This window comes from Melanotaenia boesemani, chromosome 7 (genome assembly GCF_017639745.1).
Source record: "Melanotaenia boesemani isolate fMelBoe1 chromosome 7, fMelBoe1.pri, whole genome shotgun sequence".
Taxonomy (NCBI): domain Eukaryota; kingdom Metazoa; phylum Chordata; class Actinopteri; order Atheriniformes; family Melanotaeniidae; genus Melanotaenia; species Melanotaenia boesemani.
In genome coordinates this window covers 10,761,603-10,779,997 of record NC_055688.1, presented here as the reverse complement: position 1 = coordinate 10,779,997, position 18,395 = coordinate 10,761,603, and the positions used below count along the sequence as shown (strand labels likewise).

The following is an 18,395-nucleotide window of genomic DNA, read 5'->3' as shown; positions in this document are numbered from 1 at the left end:
GAGGAAACACGTTGCAGATAAATTGCCAATTTGAGAAATAAACCAACACGATATCACAACAGATTTGTTTAGAGACATAAATCTTTATTACATAGTTACATCATTTTACTTTACAATGAAATTTAAAAACAAAAAAAAAAACTACTTTGGTTACAGTTTATTTAAGAACAGTGAGCTTCCACTTGATGCCATTTCTCATCCTTGGGGCTGCTGGGACCTCAGCATCTTCACAGAGGAAAAAAACACCCATCATAAATATGCCTCCTCATGTGCACCAAATCATCACATTTCCATTAAATACATCACCACGGCCTATTTCTGAGTGTCTGCTCATGTCTACACTAACTAGCCACTTTATTAGGTACACCTGTTGAGTTGATTAAGTGGCTAACTAGCCAATCACAAGGCTGCAACCCAATGCATTTATTCATGTAGACATGGTCTCAAACTGAGCATCAGAATGAGGACGAAAGAGGGATTTAAGTGACTTAACGTGGGATGCTTGATGTTGGCAGATGGGCTGGTCTAAGTATTTCAGAAACTGATAACGGGATTTTCACACACAACCATCTCTACTGATTTACAGAGAGTGGTCTGAAAAAGAGAAAATATCCAGTGAGCAGCAGTTGTCTGGACCAAAATGCCTTGTGGATGTCAGAGAAAATGAGCAGTCTGGTTGGAGATGATAGAAAAGCAAGAGTACCTCAAAAATAACCACCTTTAGGATGTGGTAGAACGGGAGATTCTCATCATGGATGTGCAGCTTATAAGTCTGTAGCAACTGTGTGAAACTATCATCTCAATATGGAGAAAACCTCTGAGGAATGTTTCCTACATTTGTAGAATCTACACCATGGAGAGTTAAGGTAGTTATGAAGGTGAAATTGGGTTCAAACCAGTGCTAGCAAAATGTACATAATAAAGTGGTCAATGAGCATAGATCATACTGAAGCTTAAACATTTATGGCGAAATGAAGTTTTTAAGTGAAGTTGCGATAAAAAGGATGAACCACTCATTTAAGACTAGGAATTGCACTGACCTTGTAAAGCTGCAGGTTTCTGCTGCTGTTGGAAAGAAGCCATGATGCTGTTTGCAGTCGAGTTTGGCCCGGTGAGCTACAGAGTTCAACAAAATGACAGCAGGAAATAAATCATTTAGATGTAGAAGGAATGATCAGTGCATTTATCTTGATGCCAAGTTAATTTTAGGAGGAATTAATTGTGTAAGTGCTGTAATTTGTACTTGTTAAATGCATGAAGAAAATTCAGAAAACAAGAAACAGACTGTTTTAGAAGATGGATACTGATTTGTAGTTCTTTGCTGTCTGGATCTGATCAGGAACCAGATCAACCAAAGCAAAAACAAACTTATGCAAACAGACGTACTATACGTTTTAACTTGGGTGTCTTAATGTTCATGGTTCTTCCATGACCATTTACAGGTTGGCACTTTGGTGGATCTTTTAAGAAACTGGAGTTTTTAGAGCTTAAGAATATATCCACAGGTGTAGTTTAAACAAACTGCTCTGAAAACTGATTTATTCAGTTAATACTCAACCCAGCAGATAGTTTTGTATTATGAAAAGTGTATGATATGAAAACTGAAATCTTAATTATGAACAGGGCATTTTACGGTGATAAGATATTGTTTTTACAGGAGCTTGGATGTTCTGCAGGTCTTCAGGCCACACTTCGGGAACAGCTGCCTCCATCATCTGCAGAGCTTCCTCATAGACCAGCTGCAGCTTCTCTGCTTGTTTATCAAACTGGAACAGCACCAAGGCCTTCAGCAGGCTGTGCATTTCCTCTGTGGTGGATGAAAGGAGGATTTTAGATATGAAGAACAGGTCATTTTTTTAATATTTGGAATAATAACTAATATCAGACCTAATTTCTCATAATTCTTTCCTGTTTTCTGGAAATGCTTTTATTATTGTGTGAAAGCTTCCAAACTCAACATAAAGAAACGTTACTACAAGACTTTACTGGTCTTCAATAAATAAACCAAGTAGCTATCCTGCTAAATAACTTCTTTTTAAAAGTTTCCTTAGCCTTTGTTTTGTTCATCTTCCTCAGCTCAGCCAAGCTTAAGCCTCAAACTAGTTTTTAATAACGTGCCTTTTAAAACGAGCTGATAGCTGTCTTTTCTCCAAAAATGTGGACCTGCTGGACCCTGAAGAGTGTTTTTAATACCTACATTTTTTCTTTTATTCAACTCTAAAAGGACAATCTAGACAAACACCGTTTGTACCTCTCATCTTGTCCACAGTGGTGATGATCTCACTGAGAGCGTACATCAGCGCTCTGTCCTCCATCGGACTTCCTTCCTTCAGACTCAACTTCTTTCTTTCTGCTTTCCGCCGGTTCTTTGATGACCTCCTGCCAGCAGAGCAGTAAATCAAACCACAAACAGGAATAATTTTTATTCTTTTTTTTCCCTGTTAGGCAAACATTTATATGTCTTACGAAGAGATGCGGGAGTTGCTCTGGGAGTATTTGGAACTGGTCATCACACTGCTAGCCTCAGAATAAAGCTCAGCATCAGGGCAGTCTGGACCATCTTCATCTGATGAGGAAGAGAGCAGGTTAGTGTTTTTACTTGGAGATGAATGAGAACTGAAAGCCTGTAGATGCTCCTACATCCCACACACTGGACATGAGGTGACGTCTGTGACACAAACTGCACACTGAAACCGACCAACTTGATGGAAACATGGCAAGAAGACAAACTGCAGAGGTTTTGGATATAAATGAATAAATTTTAGGTAGTTAAAAAATATTTTCAGACTATTTAACACAAATGAAACCAGAATGAAATACTGTTAAACACATTGGAACAGGACCTGGGGTCTGATGAGCTGATAAAAAGACAAGACAAACACTGGTCAGGGAGGTTGCCAAGAGACATGCAGCATCATTGAAGAACGTGTATGGATTTCTGAAAGTAATGACTCTGCTTTAAATGTGACAACAATCTCCCATATTCTCTATATGCCTGGATTGTGGGGTAGGGCTGCAAGACTTATGCCTTTTCATACAAAGAAAAACCTCCTAGCCTGGCTACAATTTGTTAAAAAATGTATCATGTCTCCCAAAATCATGTGAGGAAAATGTGTTATGGTATAATGAAGTCAAAACTGAACATTTTGTCTAAATTCCAAAAAGTACATTTCAAGCAAATAGGAGGAAAAAAAACACCCACTTAATATAACTTAAGAGCACCATACCAATGGTAAAGCATGGTGGTGGCAGTATCATGCGTTGGGTTGCTTTTATTCACCTAGAATTAGAACCTTTGAAATGGTGGAGGGAATTGTGAACATTTACAAATACCAGGGACTTTGGTCCAAAATCAACAAAAGAATGGTTTCAGAAGAAAATTAAAGCTCTTCGATGGCCAACCCAAAACTCAGATCCAATAGAAAATCTGTGGGATGACCTGGAGAGGGCTATGCACAAGTCTTTGAAATCTGACAGATTTGGAGTGAGTCTGCAATAAAGATAAAGTCAAACTAAATCAAAGTCAACTAATTTAATCAAAAAGTGCTTTGGGGAGTATTAGTTTGAAGGTGTGCACACTCATACAACCAGCTTATTGTACAGTCCATTTTTTTCCACATTTCCCCGCTAATAAATTAGCTAATAAATTAGCTAATAAATTAATTGAATTGTAAAAGCTCCAGCTCACATTAAAGGTGTGAAAAAGTGACTTAATGTGTTTTTTTTACATCACTAAAATCTGGCTTTATAACAGAGGTGTGTCCAGTTTTGTATCTACTGTGAAGCAGAAACATGACTTATTCTCACCAAGCATGTCCAGTCTAGCCTTCTCTTTCTGCTCACGAACTAAAGCCAGTCGGGTCCTGTGCCGTGTGAAGGTTGCTACCTGAGCTTCCAGGAAGACAGTTTGAGTGTTGACCGCTGAGGGAAAACAAAACACACAACTTTATCACAAGACAACATAACTCAGAAAGGCTTCACTATAATTTCCTTGGCATGCAATTTTTCTGTTTATTAATCATTATTCTTTTGATACGCCCTCCCACGGCTGAAATGTTCTTACCTTCTAACAGGGCAGGTTTCAGGTTGGTTTCAGTGATATCTTGTCTGTTGTGCATGAAAATCTGAAGCAATAACATAATATCTGTTATAATAGACTACAACACATGAATGTGAGGATGTTTGATGCCACATTTGCTACCACACAGTCCGTGTTTAAAAGCAATGAGGGTGAAAAAGGAGTTGACAACTTATTTTACATTTTTACTGACCAATCTGAGTGCTTCCTCCCAGACTGCACCAGTGATCAGAGCCAAGATGGCTTCCTCGCAGTCCTGTTGGAAATAAGAAAAATAATTAAATGACAATAATCAGACCTGAACTAGCGACTGTGAACGGGAGCAGTCTTACTTTAGCGTACTGATCCAACAGCAGAGCAGCCTCTGAGTACCGCCTCTGTTCAATCAGCTTCTCTATAAGAAAGAGAAACAAACATTCATTGGAGCGACATGCCACAAAGCTACACTGGGATCAAACCAAGTGTCTGTCTGTCAGTCTGACTACTGGTTGTCGTGATTACCTGCCAGGTCTCTGGCCAATAGAGATAACTGGTCGGGTGGCAGTGGTATCTGCTGTGCCACACAAATGGCGTTTCTCCAACTGGAGCTGCTGGTGAAAGCCTGCAGCGCTCTCACTGGCTCTCTACATCGCCATAGCAACAAGCCGGCCTGCTCTGCCTGTTGCTGCTCCACCAGGTGGTCTGCATATGCACAGCTCAGACACTGGAGATAAGAAAGGAAAGAATTCGGGAGCAGTAAGTACATCATCTCTGACTAACATGAGAGTTTTTCCTGCTTGTTTTCACCTTGTACTGAGGACTTTCTGCTGCATACAGTCGCAGAGCTTCGGTGTAGAGTTTTTGCTCCTTTACCAGCTGTAGCGCTTCAGGAAAATGCTCCTCACCTGAGTTCAAACAACAGAACAAATTAGGTCACACTAAACCTGAATTAGCAACTTCATTCTCAGTAAGTTGACTTACTTGTTATTTGCTATGATTTATAGATAACCAAGACTGAAGCAAAGTGTTTAAATGTTTTTGAAAGATTGTTGCTCAGCAGTGTATGAGACAAAGCTGGCAGAATGAACTGACCACACTTGCTGAGATGGACCAAGGCCTTCCTGTATCGTTTCAGGTGCTTGTCGATGGTGTAGCGTTGGTAGTTTGGCTCCAGGCTCTTCAGCATGTTTAAGAAAGGGAGGTATTCTTTTGGGTCCTGCAGGCATTTAGAATAAAAACTCAGAACACACACTAATTCATTGTCAAACTGCACCTTTCTTTTATTATATCTACTGATAAAAAAAAACAAAGGAAAATCCTGGTGTTCATTTTAAGCCAAATCAATGATACATCAAGTGTTTTATTTATTAATTTTTATCAAAACTGCCCCCGTCATCATCTGGTAAGCAGCTGCAAGCATAAACATGCTGAATCAGCATCAATTTCTACAGTATCTGTTTGAATTATATGCTTCTTTTCAATAAAACCTTTACAAAAGTAAAAGCATTAGTAGACAAGGACAGGTAAACTCAAACCAGCTTTCTTTTAATTTAGTTTTTACTTTTGTTATGTACAAAGAAATGTAGATTACCTCTTTTTAAGGATATGAATAAATACTGTTTAAAGTTACTATTTTTATGTAGCACAGAATGTTTTGGGACTCTGAAGCACGACGTGGGTATATTCTCTTGCTGAGTGAGGAAAACACAAGGTCACATCTTCCTGAGTCGTCATGTACCTTCTGGGATTTCTCAGCTACCATGAGAACGAGGTCAAAGTCATAGGTTCCCAGAGAGTGTTCGTAAAGATCGTTGACATTGACCAGGAAGAGCAGGTACTTCAAAGCCTCTTCAGCGTTCACAGCACTTGGAGCTTGTGGAGGGTTTTCTGGAGACACAAAAATGCATGATGGGTTAACAGGAAGAAAAAAACTTCTCACCTTGTCACCACTGTGTGTGCGTGGATGTGTTTGCTGCTGAGGAGTTCTCACCTCGAAGCTCGTGGACTTTCTGCAGAGCGATCTCCAGCTCTGGAACTGTCTTCTTCACGTGAGAAGTCAGTATGGACAAACAGAACCTAGACAGAGCACAAAATGAACATTTCAATGTCATACTTAATGTAATCGGTTCCTGCACATTTCTAACCCGAAAACTTTACACCTTCTTGGTGATTCAGGTCATGAAAACTGAAGCTTGTCTTTTCAGCTGTTAAGACTTGGGTAAAATCCGCTGGATGAAACATTTTAGTTTACATTTAAGATAATAACTGCTGACTAATTATTAAAGTTAAATTTATTCCATTCATCTACATTATAAATACTGATTAAATTAAAAATAGCACTGACTTGTTTGGGTCCATTGACTCCATGGCGTTCCGTAAAGCATTGCAAACGACATCGACCTTTTTTTGCCCGGAGGCAGAGTGCAGCTGGATCGGGCTGCTCTCAGGACGGGGGTACATGCTGGTGGCCGTGTCCTCCTCTCTGGGTACCACAGGAGAAAACAGCTGTTAAAGGTCAGTTATTTCTGCTGATGTGAGGATTTAGAACTTTAACTCTGATCATGTCTTACTTGAGCTCAGTGAGGAAGAGGTTAATGTGGTTGATGGAGTCAAGTTGTGTGATGAAGGTCCCTACATTTTCCAGGAAAACCTGCAGGGAAGGAATAGGTGAAAACATTTATCTTTATTGACAGTCTTGTACCACTAAATTTAAATTTGATGCCACAATTAGGTTTTTGTAAATTATGTATATTATTTGTGTCGTCTGTGGTGACAAGTTCCTGCTGAATTATGTAAAATATTCATATTATTTTAATATCTTTAAAATATCAAAATAATTATTGAATCTTAAAAGTACTGATATAAAACTCATGTTTACAAAAGGGAGTTATCATGGACAAAAGGATAATTTGAGGAAAAAAAAATCTATTAAAAATGTAGCTAAATATTGAATGAGAAAAAATCTCTTTCAAGAGGCATACGAACGTGACATCTGGTGTGATATAAACATGACTTTTGTTTGTTTACACACTACAGAGCATCTCTAAATGATTTCTTTAATTAGTTGTATGATAAAATCTTACATACCTTTGGGTTGTGATCATAAATGAAGTTCAGGTTGATCCTCAGCTTCCTCATACACTCAAAAGCTTCTCTGAATCTCAAACTGGCAACAACAACATGAAGCAAATAAGACTACAGCATCTTTGACCCTAGATCTAAAAAACCTTCCAACAACTGCCTTTTAAATAGAAGACCTGCCATAGTTGGAGGTATATATCATCTTAAACTCATATCAGCATTGATGGGAACACAACATCTGGGTTCACAAGCTAAATTGGAACAGAAAAACTATTTACAAAGTGTTACGTCTCACATGGAGGCTCTGAAACCAACGACAACACGAGCCTGGTCAGTTTTAAGAGTCTGTAGTAAGCTGGAAGTCCTGCTCTGTGGGCTGACTGGCGGAGTACAGACAAAAATAATAAACTTTCCTAATTATCAGGGAAGGGAGTTTTTATTAGAAATTGTGGTTTAACACAACTGAGGATGCCATATAAAGCCATCTCTGCATGCTGGCACAGTTAGTAAGTCTAGTTCTGTGTTTTGTTGCACAGACGTTAAACCCACTACAACTGGAAAGGAAATGATTAAACTGGGTTAGTTGAGCAGGGGTACCTACATTTTAAAAAAATCTCCATTTAGTTTCTGTTCTGGATATTTGCATGACGGCAGGAGAATACAATAACATATTACTAGTCTATGTTTAGAAAATAAGCATGACATAAAGATCCGTGTTAGCCGGGATAAACAAGCTGTTACTGAAATGAAAACTATTTTCAACATATCTACTAAATACAAGCAAAAGGAAAAAAAACAAAAACACACCTGTCCAACCACTTCCTGAGCTGAGCCAACACCAGTGCTCTGTGATGTATTGTCTCCAGATTTCCACGAGGCATCTAGACACAAAAATGAGGATGAAAATATGCAGCCATGGAAAGTTTTATTTGGAGAGAATCGTGTTTTTTACCACAAAAGAAACTAGCAGTGTGCGCGTTAGTGTAAGAGTGTGTGCGGTTAGCACACCTGTAGAATCACCCTGGTGTCTTGAGGCACCACGGTGACGATCCTTGATCCTCTCTCCACTCGCCGAAGCGTCTCATCATTCTGACCTCCGTCAGAGGCCAAAGCTGCCTGCAGCCCTGAAAGGTCAAAGGTTATTCACCCCAACATTGACCAGCAAAGAGACCACCGTTACAGCTGATATGAACTCTGACTCTGCGTGACTCTGATATTAACTTCATCTGTAAAGCTGTGCTGCTCATTCGCAGCATCTTTAACATCAACTGCTGTTTATGTTCATTGTTATTTTATTGAATTTTATTTAATTCTATCTTGCATTTGACTTTTCTTTGTTTTTGCACATCTGCCTGGTCCACTTGAACTATCTTATTTTATTTTACTTTTTCTTTTTTGTTATCTTGTTGATTTGTCAATGTTATATATCTATTTATCCATCCATCTACCTAGACATCAATCTATCCGACTTCTACATCAGCCTTTATTGCTTCTCTCCCACCTTTGACTGTGAGCGCGCTCAGTTGGAGGCAGCGGCAGATGTGAGAGTGAGTAGTGATGAGGAGAAAGTCATCACAAACAGCAAAGGAGCAGATGTTAGAGGCCAGCTGAGGAATAAGCAAACTTAAATCAATATACATGTTTCCAAAAGCCCGGTTGGTTGAACAAAGTAATATGCTGACATCCTACTTCTGTGTCTCCAGCATACAGGTGGGATCTGTCCGTGAGCCCAAGCAGATGTTCCTAAAGACATGTGGCATTGAAAAAAAAATTGATATTCAGGCTTGTGGACAAGATAATGAAAAAAAATTCAAGCATGTGCCTTTCCATTGATGTGTTCCTACTTCTCCACTGATGCTGCAGAGGGCTGTCTGGATGCAGGAAACGGGAAAGCCGATACTACAGCCGCTGGAGTCACGCCAGTCTTCCAGTGTTGGTTCAAGACAATCTGCACAGAAATGTCAAAAAGTAGATTAACTTCTGTAAACAAACACATTGTATATGCTTCCACAGAAAGGTAATGGTGTCTGCTTTAATTTATGCCAAGCAAATGAAATTATTTCAAGCAGACTTTCTGGAAAGTTTCCTTACAGAATGATGTGTTTATGAATAAGTGAGTAAATAAACACTTTAGGCGGACAGTTTTAAAATGAAACATCTCCAACACTAAAAAAATCTAGCACATAATTCAGAAACAAAGAAGTTTTGTTTGTTTACTGACCCCAGAGCAGTTTCCGGATCTGTCCATCCTCGAGCTGCAGAGCAACAGTTCCGGTCCGGGAGCTATGAACCATGCTGACCACAACACCATCTACTTCCACCTGAGACCTGAGGCATGAAAACAGCATTGATAGACTTATTTACATATCATTTTGAAGGACTTGAGCCAGTTCATATACTTATGAGCTTAAAAAAAAAAAAAGGCTGAAGGGTATTTTTAAGGTTGCTGACCTGACAGCCAGCTTGTCCCTGGCATCCAGAACAGGGTGGAGCATCAGCAGGGTGGAGGAGGTCGGCAGCAGACCGGAACTGACGGCTACAAACAGCTCATCCTGCAGCCACAGCAGCTGCCGCAGGGCCAGAGGGTCATCCTGAGGGGCAGCCAGACTGACGAGGTATGGGACAGAGAAGTAAAATAAACCACGAGACAGAAACACATGTTAGCTGCTGAATGAGAGAACACATTTATTAAAGCAACTGAGCATGAGACAGAAGAGGAGACAGTGAGCAGCAGGAGGAGGTTTTATGTTACCTGAAGGTTTTTTGGAGCATGAGTGGATGAGACATGATCCTGAACCCATCTGTCATTTTGTCAGCCTGCTCACCTGAATCTGTCATGACAAAAACATATGCACGCTAAATTTAAAACCATGCAAGACAAAACTCCAAAAAGAAGAAAAAAAGACAAACACGATAAAAAAGTCTGAACCTCATCATTTAATTTTCAAGCACCACATTGGTTTTCTTCCACTAATTAAGTCTGGGATGTTATTAGTGTTACTATTTATATTTTGTTATTATTATTGAATTAGATTAGATTACGTTTTAATCTGATCTCAGTTTTTATTACAGATTAAACTACAAGAGAGCAAATGCATCATGTTTATACACTTAACACCAACTTTATTAAGTGCACATATTCAACTGCTTAACACAAATGTCCATTTTGCCTACTCTACGGTTTTAGAAAGAGTAGTTTATAGTAGACTTAAATGCTATCTTAACAAGCTAAACATTTTAGTCCCATCCCAATATGGCTTCAGAAAGAAAAACACGACTGAGATGGCTGTACTTGATTTAGCCAAAAGGGTCAATAATGCACTTGAACAAGGCAACTATGGTGTTGGCATCTTCCTCGATTTATGTAAAGCATTTGATACCATCAAGTTTAACATCCTAATTAATAAACTACAACACTATGGTAACAGAGGCCTAGTACTAGACTGGTTTAATAGTTATTTGTCTGGAAGATACCAATGTGTTCTAGTAAATAACCACAGATCATCATATAAACCCATCAGCCATGGGGTCCCCCAGGGCTCCATTTTAGGACTTTTTGAATTTCTCATCTGTATTATAAGAAATATTATTTGCTGATGACACAAGCTTTGTTTTTTACCAAAAAAATCTAAATAAATGACACAAGCTTTGTTTTTTACCATAAAAATCTAAATAAATGACACAAGCTTTGTTTTTGACCATAAAAATCTAAATAAAATTGAACAAATCATAAACTGATTGTAAAAATACACATTTGGCTTCGGTGCAATAAACGCTCTCTTAAAAAAAAAGAAAAAGAAAAAAACAATCTATGTTGTTTTCCGTTCTTATAGAAAACCTGATGCAAAGCAAATTAGTCTTATAATAAATGGACAGGAAATTACAAGGGTCAGCTCCGCAAAATTCCTGGGGATCCTAATTCATTTCTACATTTTAAATGTATTAATGACTTGACAAAAAGAATATCTAAATATGCAGCTTTATTTTTTAAGTTGATATATTTTCTTCCACATCTTTGCACTTCTCATACTATAATAAAACTCTGAGCCTCATATGCACTACTGCAATATCATCTGGTCTAACACATTTTCAACCCACCTGAACACGCTGTGAATCCTTCAATAGAAAGTTATTTGTGCCGTGTCATGGTCCAAGTTTAATTTTTCTACAAGACCCATTTTCATCATTTTAATCTCTTAAGGCTTGTTGAGTGTAATTATCTTCTAAATGCTTGTGTAATACACCAGGTTGTTCATAATCTTAACCATAAATCACGCAACCTCATTCTAATCTTCCTTCCTATACACACCTATGCCACAAAGAATAAAAGCCGAATTACCGGGAAAAGACTTAAATCTACCAGCTTTAGCATTGTTTGCAGGGGGCTGCAGATTTAGAATGAACTTGATGAGAAACTGAAAATGTCTACGTCCCTCTCCAAGAAAAAACTTAAACTGCAACTTTTGGGCAAATTCCTAATTTTATTGGGAACTTGTCTATAGATTAAATGTTATTAACACAGATACAAGATTACTTGTATCTGTGTTGTGGTGATTTCTTATGTCTTGACCATAAATATTATTTAATGTACTTTATTACTGGAATTGAATACTTTTTGTATTTTTTGTGGGTCTGTTGCACGTTTACTTGTTTAGTTGATATAACCACAGAATAATTGATCCACACTCTGTCCATTGCCTTTTATTTGTTGAAAACTGGGCCCCCTATTATAAGCTTTATGTAGCTTCCTTTGGGAGATCCATTCACATTCCAACCACTGTAAAAATGTAAACATCAAGTGTTGTGTATTTCTCTATGTGTGTGAGTGTGAATAACTGAAAACTGAAATAAATCAGCCAATCACACAGCAGCAACTTAATGCATTTAGCCGTGTAGACATGGTCAGGATGACCTGCAGTAGCTCAAACCGAGCATCAGAATGGGAAAGAAAGGAGATTTAAATGACTTTGACCATAGCATAGTTTTTGGTGCCAGATGTGCTGGTCTGAGAAGAAGCTGTCTCGAGTAGAATACCTTGTTGATGTCAGAGGTCAGAGAAGAGTGGGGAGACAGGTTGTAGATGAGAGAAACAACACGAACACAAATAGCCACTGGTTACAACAAATTATATAAATACCATCTGAACACACTACACATCCAGTCTTGAAGAAGATGGACTACAGCAGCTAAGACCAGGAAACTGAGGCTAGGATTCACAGAGACTCATCAAACTGGACAATAGAAGATGGAAAACACCGGTAACACATTGCCTGGCCGAATGAATCTCTGGTGCCCTGTATCAGTCGGGATGGTGGTGTAATGGTGTGGGGAGTATTTTCTTGGCACACTTTGGGCCCATTTAGTACCAACGTGGCCTGGTTTAACCACCACAGCCTACCTGAGTATTGTTGCTGACCATGTCCATCCCATTATGACCACAATGTAGCATCGTCTGATGCTGCTTCCAGCACCATGTCACAAAGCTCAGATCATCTCCACCTGCTTTCTAGAACATGCGAATGAGTTCACTGGACTCCAATAACCTCCACAGCCACCCGATCCCAATAGGATGTCAGTCAGATTTTAATAGTCACCATGACTACTAATGGGAATGTTTCAGAGTCAATGACACAAACTAAAACAAGAGAGTGATGAGAGGAACTAAACTGCAAAAAACAAAGATTGATACAGAAATAAATAAAAAGCTTGGTAAATAAGTATATATGGACTTAACTATTACAATAATAATGTATAAAATAGGCTTTGGTTTAACTATAAAACATTAAATTAATCACTATCCTTGCTTTAATTTACAATCATCTATTTAACATTATTAAATTTACTTTATATGAAACATATTTTTGATAAAAATGTTTTTATTGATTTAATCATTTATTAATTTATATATAAATGTACCATTTTACCATCGTTTGTTTTTGTTCAGAAAAACAATATAACAGAAATAACTACATTTCTAGATATATTCAAATTCATGAAAATGTAAAATAAATAAAACTAAAATGGAGAAATAAACACGTAAAGAAAGAGTTATAATGAAGAGAAACATAAATTCATGGATGGAAGAATAGCCTTTACAAAGAAATGAATAAGAAATTAGTGAATAAATAAATTGAATTTAGAATTAAATGTCAATTAAATTGTGGTATTAACACAAGATAAAATGATAATGATGAAAATTTTTGCAGAAACATTAACTGTCAGATTATGTTGTCAATGATTTATTTTTAAGCATTAATATTGAATTAGTTATCTTTGACTTCAAGTTATAAATGTTGTATTAATATTGGTTTTAGTAGGTTCAGTCCTTCCTTATAAGAAAATTAAAAACATCGTTCTAATTTAATTTTTCCCACATTTATGCTGAAAAACAACGTTCAATACTTACTTTGGCCGAAGACCGAGATCTGTCCGTTAGCAGTGAATGCTGCGAGCTGATTGGTTCCCTGAGGCCGACACAGGAAAGTCACCTGGTTGACAGGAGACTTCAACTGGAGCTCGAATGAACACATGGGAGGGGGAACCACACACTGCCGGAACGTCGTTACCAGGATTTTTTCTGAGAGGAGTTGGACAGATATTAACGTCATGCAGGAGAAATTCTACAGTTCAGTGATCTCTCATCTTATTGGTCCTCACCTCCATCTATTACAGCCACGTTAGCGTTGTCACTGGCGTCCAGTCCGGGACTCCGCTCAGTTGTCCAGCCCCAGTCGTAGCTTGTACTGGTCCAGCTGCGGTTCACCACATGAAGCCGAAGGGGGCGCTCAGGGTCCCAGCAGATACACACCGGAGCTTTCTGAGGGTCTCTGCCAAAGCCCAAGCTCTGTTTCAGGTACCAGTGGTAGTTCCCCACCGTCCACAGCTGGACTGCAGAAATTAAAGGGAAATTCAGCCCAGTTTTTATTCCACTGATTCATTAACACATTTATTAATTATTATAAGGAAAATGATAATACATTTCTGCTTTCTGCATCCTTTTTTTGCTTTTCATTTAGCTTATTATATGGCACATAGTTATAGTTAATGTTGTTAAACACCAGAATGATTTTTTTCTGTGCTTACTGTAACTGCTGATCTGTCCATCCTCCCCAGCAGTCATGTCCTCCAACCACACAGCTAAAACTGTGGAATCATTGTTCCACAGCAGCTCCTTCACCTGCACATACACAGCATTATAATCTGATAACGCTATGTTCTGGATCATAAGCTGCTGACCTACTAAATGTATTTCTGTTTTGAATCAAGAGAAAAAGACACCCAGGAATATAGTGTGAACTTACCTTTGTTTGGTCTTTACTGAACGGCAGGGTGAAGTCTCCATGCAGCAGCCCGTTCTTCTCCAGGAACACCACACTGTGTTTGTTGGGGTGACGCTGAGTGCTCGCTATCAGGCTTCCTGACGGTCTGAAACAGCATGTCGAGCTTTAAAATTACTTCAAAACTCTCATATTCACGTATTAGCCAGAATCAAGGCAAAGTTTTTATTTACTGAGGTTTTATGTATTTTACTGAAGTTAAAGTGAAACATTTTTGGCAGAGCTCTTACTTCCAGCAGAGTGCCTGCTCCAGGCCGTTAATGGGTTCGCTGGTGGCCTGCAGGACACCTTCTCTGTTCCAGACCCGGACCTTTCTGGCTCCACTCTGAGCACAGATGGCACTGACAGCAAAAAGCTGACCATCTCCTCGCCATGTGACCCGCGGCCGCCGGTCGTCCCACGCTACAGCAGGCTGCACCTCCTGAGAACAAACATTCAACGCATCCAGAATATTTTCACATTTCACAGACATTCAGTTAAATCTTAAAAAGATTAGGATTTCTTTTTTGTTTTTTTGGTTGCTTCGTTTAAAAACCAGCTCTGCTGCTTGAGAACATCCTCACTGACCTGGATCTTCCTTTGCGCTGCCTGCTTCCCCTCTGAGCCGTGAAACTGAGTCTCCTTCTTCCCCCAGCCCACTGTCACAAACTTCCCTGAAAAGTTAAGTGGATGAGCACATAAATTCAGCGAAAAATAAAATATTCACATCAAATGTATTTCTGTGGCTTCTGCAACTCATGCAAGGAATAACTCATCTAAACTAAGTTCATTTGAAGGCATCATACCTTCTCCAAAATCATCCTGATGAATTCCCACCTCAGTGATTGGCTCAAAGTCTTTGGTCATCATTATGATTGTTTCCTGACCTGTGAACACAAATTATTTGTAACACTGATTAATATGTTCAGCTTTAGTATTTAAACCCTTTGTGATGGTGCTTTCTGCTGAGCTCCGGTGCATCTTACTTCTCCCAGCAGTCATAAAGATGCTTCTGCAACATAGCATGTCCAACCGTAAGTGACTGAGTTCACATATTTAGGAAGGCGCATGCTTGTCCATATAAAAGGTAAAAAAACAAGTCAGAAAGTGGAGTAAACAGTCCTCTGATCTGATGTAAGCATTTGGCATATGTTAAAGAAATCAGGCAGCAAAAAGCTACAGTCAAATATGGTGATAACAGCATCACTGTGTGCAAAGTGGAGACCAGGAGACTGGGAGGGTGGAGGGAAAAGTAAATGCAACGAAGTGCAGAATGAATCTTTTTTTTATAACCAAAAGGATGCCACCAAGAAAATTCAGAAGTGAATTTGGACATGGCCAGAATCTTGAATTAAAACCAAAACGCAACAGTGGAAATATGCTAAAACAGCCCAGCACTACTGACCTCCATCCAGCTTGATTAAGCTTGAACGTTTCTGTCAAAAAGAACAAAAGAACATCCACCAGACCAAAAACAACGCACACTTAGTTTCTAAGATGATTCCTTCACGACTTGAGGCTGTTATTACAGCAAAAGAGTTAAATACTTCTAAAACGAAAATTCTTCTTTTATTTTTTTTTTAAAGTTATATAAACTAATTTGGTGGTGGTGGTTGTTTGCTTTAGTTATTAAGATTATGTGCATGGTTACAAACAGGTGATTAACTGGATGGGTTTGCTGTGCAGCTCCCTGTTTGCAAGTGGCTGGATGATCTGTTGTCCAACCAATCCCAGTGACTCCTCAGCTGTTTGACTGTGATTCTGAAATCCATTCAGTGCAGCTGTGGTAGATTTGAGCAGTTTGCCAACTGAGGACTTGTCTTTGCAACTGTGATTTGCTTTTGTTTTGTTTTCTTGTTTTACTGGGTAGACTGTAATGCTTGTGAAAAGACTTAGTTTGGCCCTGATGTTGGTTGTGGATTAGATATCATCCCCAAAACAAAAAAGGATAATAATGTATGAGTAAATGTGTATGTGCCACTTGACTGAAAGAACTAAAACACTATAATTTACCTGCTTTTGGTGTCAAGGCTCTCTTGCTATTACATTACTTAACGACTGGTGCAAGTTTTTTTTTTTCATTTAATCTTCGTCTAAATATGTTTGTCATGAAAAACGTGTTTTTCTTACCAGTAGTAAGAACGACAAGCTCTTCATCGGGACTCCAGCTCATCGAGGTAAGACCGCTGTCAACACTGCCGACACACTCCAACTAAGAAGAATATAACTTTTAATGAGTACTCTCATACACACAATGCCTTTCCTTTTCCCTGAATGTTAACATGACTCAACACTAACTTGATCTTAAAACCAATGCTTCACTCAGATTAAACGGCATTTTACAATAAAGGGGTTTTGAAAAAAACAACTTTCTAATGCTTCATCATTACCAACCTGCCAGGTGTTGAGGTTAAAGAGAACAACATCACCGCCTGCTGTGGCCAAACATGCAGATTCAAGTTCAGCCAGATCCTGTAGTCCAACCACCACCCCGGTGCCATCCTCTGGGAGGTAACCGTCTGCCGTCAATGAGGCCTCGTTCACAACCTAAACAGGAAACCACAGGAAAGTTCAGTTAGTGCTGCTAGAGTACACTGCCTGCAAACGCAGAGGAACAAGTACTGCACCTGGCCAGTGCGGGGGTCATACTCTGTGATGGAGTATTGGGAGGCGATCAGTAGTGAACCAGTGTCTGCACGAACAGACAAACACTGAGGGGAGCCTGGACCCTGCAGCTCTGAGCTCTGAAGGCTCCTCAGCAGCTTCAGATTCCTCATTTCACCGCAGTGGTCTTTACCCTAAGTCCTGAGACGACCTGTGACAGCATGAGTGTAACAGGTTCAGTACTGAAAAATCTGACAGAGAAAACTCATTAACATATTTATAGCAGTACCATAGAGGTGCATAGCTGCAGCAGCATTTAACTGCTTTTAAATGCTATCATTGCACTAAATAAACTAAACATACTATTAATATCAGTGTCTTCTTTACTTCACTAATGTAATATTTTTTTACTTCACACAATTATAATGTCAAAACTTTCGGTGTATTTCCGATAGCAGCGAGCTTACGCTTTAAAAAGCTGCACGTTTTCTAAAGTCCGAGAACTTTTCACATCCAGGTCCTCAAATATTTCAGGATTTCAGAGGCTAACTGTGCCTCGATGACAAAAATTAGTCAGTCACAAGCGAAAAACAGCGCATTCAAGTGTACCATTCTCGTTAGAAAACCGTTTTAAATAGCACATTGTTTATAAAACCCACAATAAACCATTAACGACAGGATGTCCGAAAATGGAACTGGACTTAGCTAGCTTACCCTTAAACCAAGCAACGTGATGTTTACCAGCTAAATTAAATCTGCCATAGAAGACATGACGGCTGATAAACTTCATATAATTACCAGACCACGTTAGAAACCCACCGTGAAGACTGAACTTAAAGCAATATAACTTCCTTGGTATCCAACATCAACAACACAACAATATACATGTGGCGCTGTCAGCCTCATGCCCTTCGACCTCTGACGTAATTACGTGAAGACGCGGCGGTGTCGCCCCCCGAAGACGTGGAGTAAATTTACACTGATGCATAAAATAACTCAAACGTGGGAATTCTCAGAGCAGAGCTCCTTTTGCAAACTTTTGCCGTAGTTATATGAAAATTTATCATATAACATTCAGCTGTCATCCTTCTTTTTTTGACGAATAAAAGTAAGAGGACTGAAGAATTACAGGAATTCAAAGATTAAACGAAACCGAGTTTGATGCTCATTTATCCTATGTATATTCTGTTAGACTGCAACAGCTTACTGTACTGCATTTGGTTTACAGCAAATAAAAAATGCAAATTGCCATAGTTGTTAGATGATGTTTTTGCATGACTCTCAACATATCTGATTTCAGGCTATGTAATTTGAAAATTGCCATGATGTCAGAGAGA

The 18,395-nt window shown here is 38.9% G+C and overlaps 1 protein-coding gene across 2 annotated transcripts; it reads right to left on the bottom strand.

Annotated features, from left to right (window-relative positions):
- Positions 1–24: 24 nt before the first annotated feature.
- On the bottom strand, positions 25–17,986 carry elp1 (elongator acetyltransferase complex subunit 1). 2 transcript variants are annotated; one of them, XM_041990003.1, is made up of 36 exons: positions 17,878–17,986; positions 17,082–17,269; positions 16,849–17,001; positions 16,585–16,666; positions 15,261–15,341; positions 15,043–15,128; positions 14,706–14,896; positions 14,440–14,563; positions 14,222–14,315; positions 13,796–14,026; positions 13,545–13,715; positions 9,891–9,969; positions 9,590–9,745; positions 9,360–9,466; positions 8,983–9,086; positions 8,828–8,881; positions 8,640–8,745; positions 8,147–8,262; positions 7,946–8,019; positions 7,145–7,223; positions 6,628–6,707; positions 6,402–6,539; positions 6,048–6,133; positions 5,796–5,944; positions 5,150–5,273; positions 4,865–4,962; positions 4,580–4,781; positions 4,411–4,472; positions 4,272–4,334; positions 4,064–4,124; positions 3,808–3,921; positions 2,467–2,566; positions 2,252–2,379; positions 1,656–1,807; positions 1,041–1,116; positions 25–225 (listed from the first exon to the last, which is right to left on the bottom strand). In XM_041990003.1, the coding sequence occupies exons 2-36, from the start codon at positions 17,229–17,231 to the stop codon at positions 158–160; spliced, it is 3,939 nt and encodes a 1,312-aa protein (XP_041845937.1). In that variant the 5' UTR covers positions 17,232–17,269; positions 17,878–17,986; the 3' UTR covers positions 25–157. The 2 variants fall into 2 exon arrangements, with proteins under 2 accessions (XP_041845937.1, XP_041845938.1); XM_041990004.1 differs by lacking the exon at positions 17,878–17,986 and adding an exon at positions 17,773–17,794.
- Between the last annotated feature and the right edge of the window lie 409 nt (positions 17,987–18,395).

Excerpts from the sequence above, each read along its gene's own strand:
- elp1 (XM_041990003.1), bottom strand. The coding sequence starts at position 17,231 with ATGAGGAATCTGAAGCTGCTGAGGAGCCTTCAGAGCTCAGAGCTGCAG. Across the intron at positions 6,134-6,401 it reads GAGTCAATGGACCCAAACAA|GTTCTGTTTGTCCATACTGA; the intron begins GTCAGTGCTATT and ends TGCTCTGTCTAG. Across the intron at positions 2,380-2,466 it reads AGCAACTCCCGCATCTCTTC|GAGGTCATCAAAGAACCGGC; the intron begins GTAAGACATATA and ends CTCTGCTGGCAG.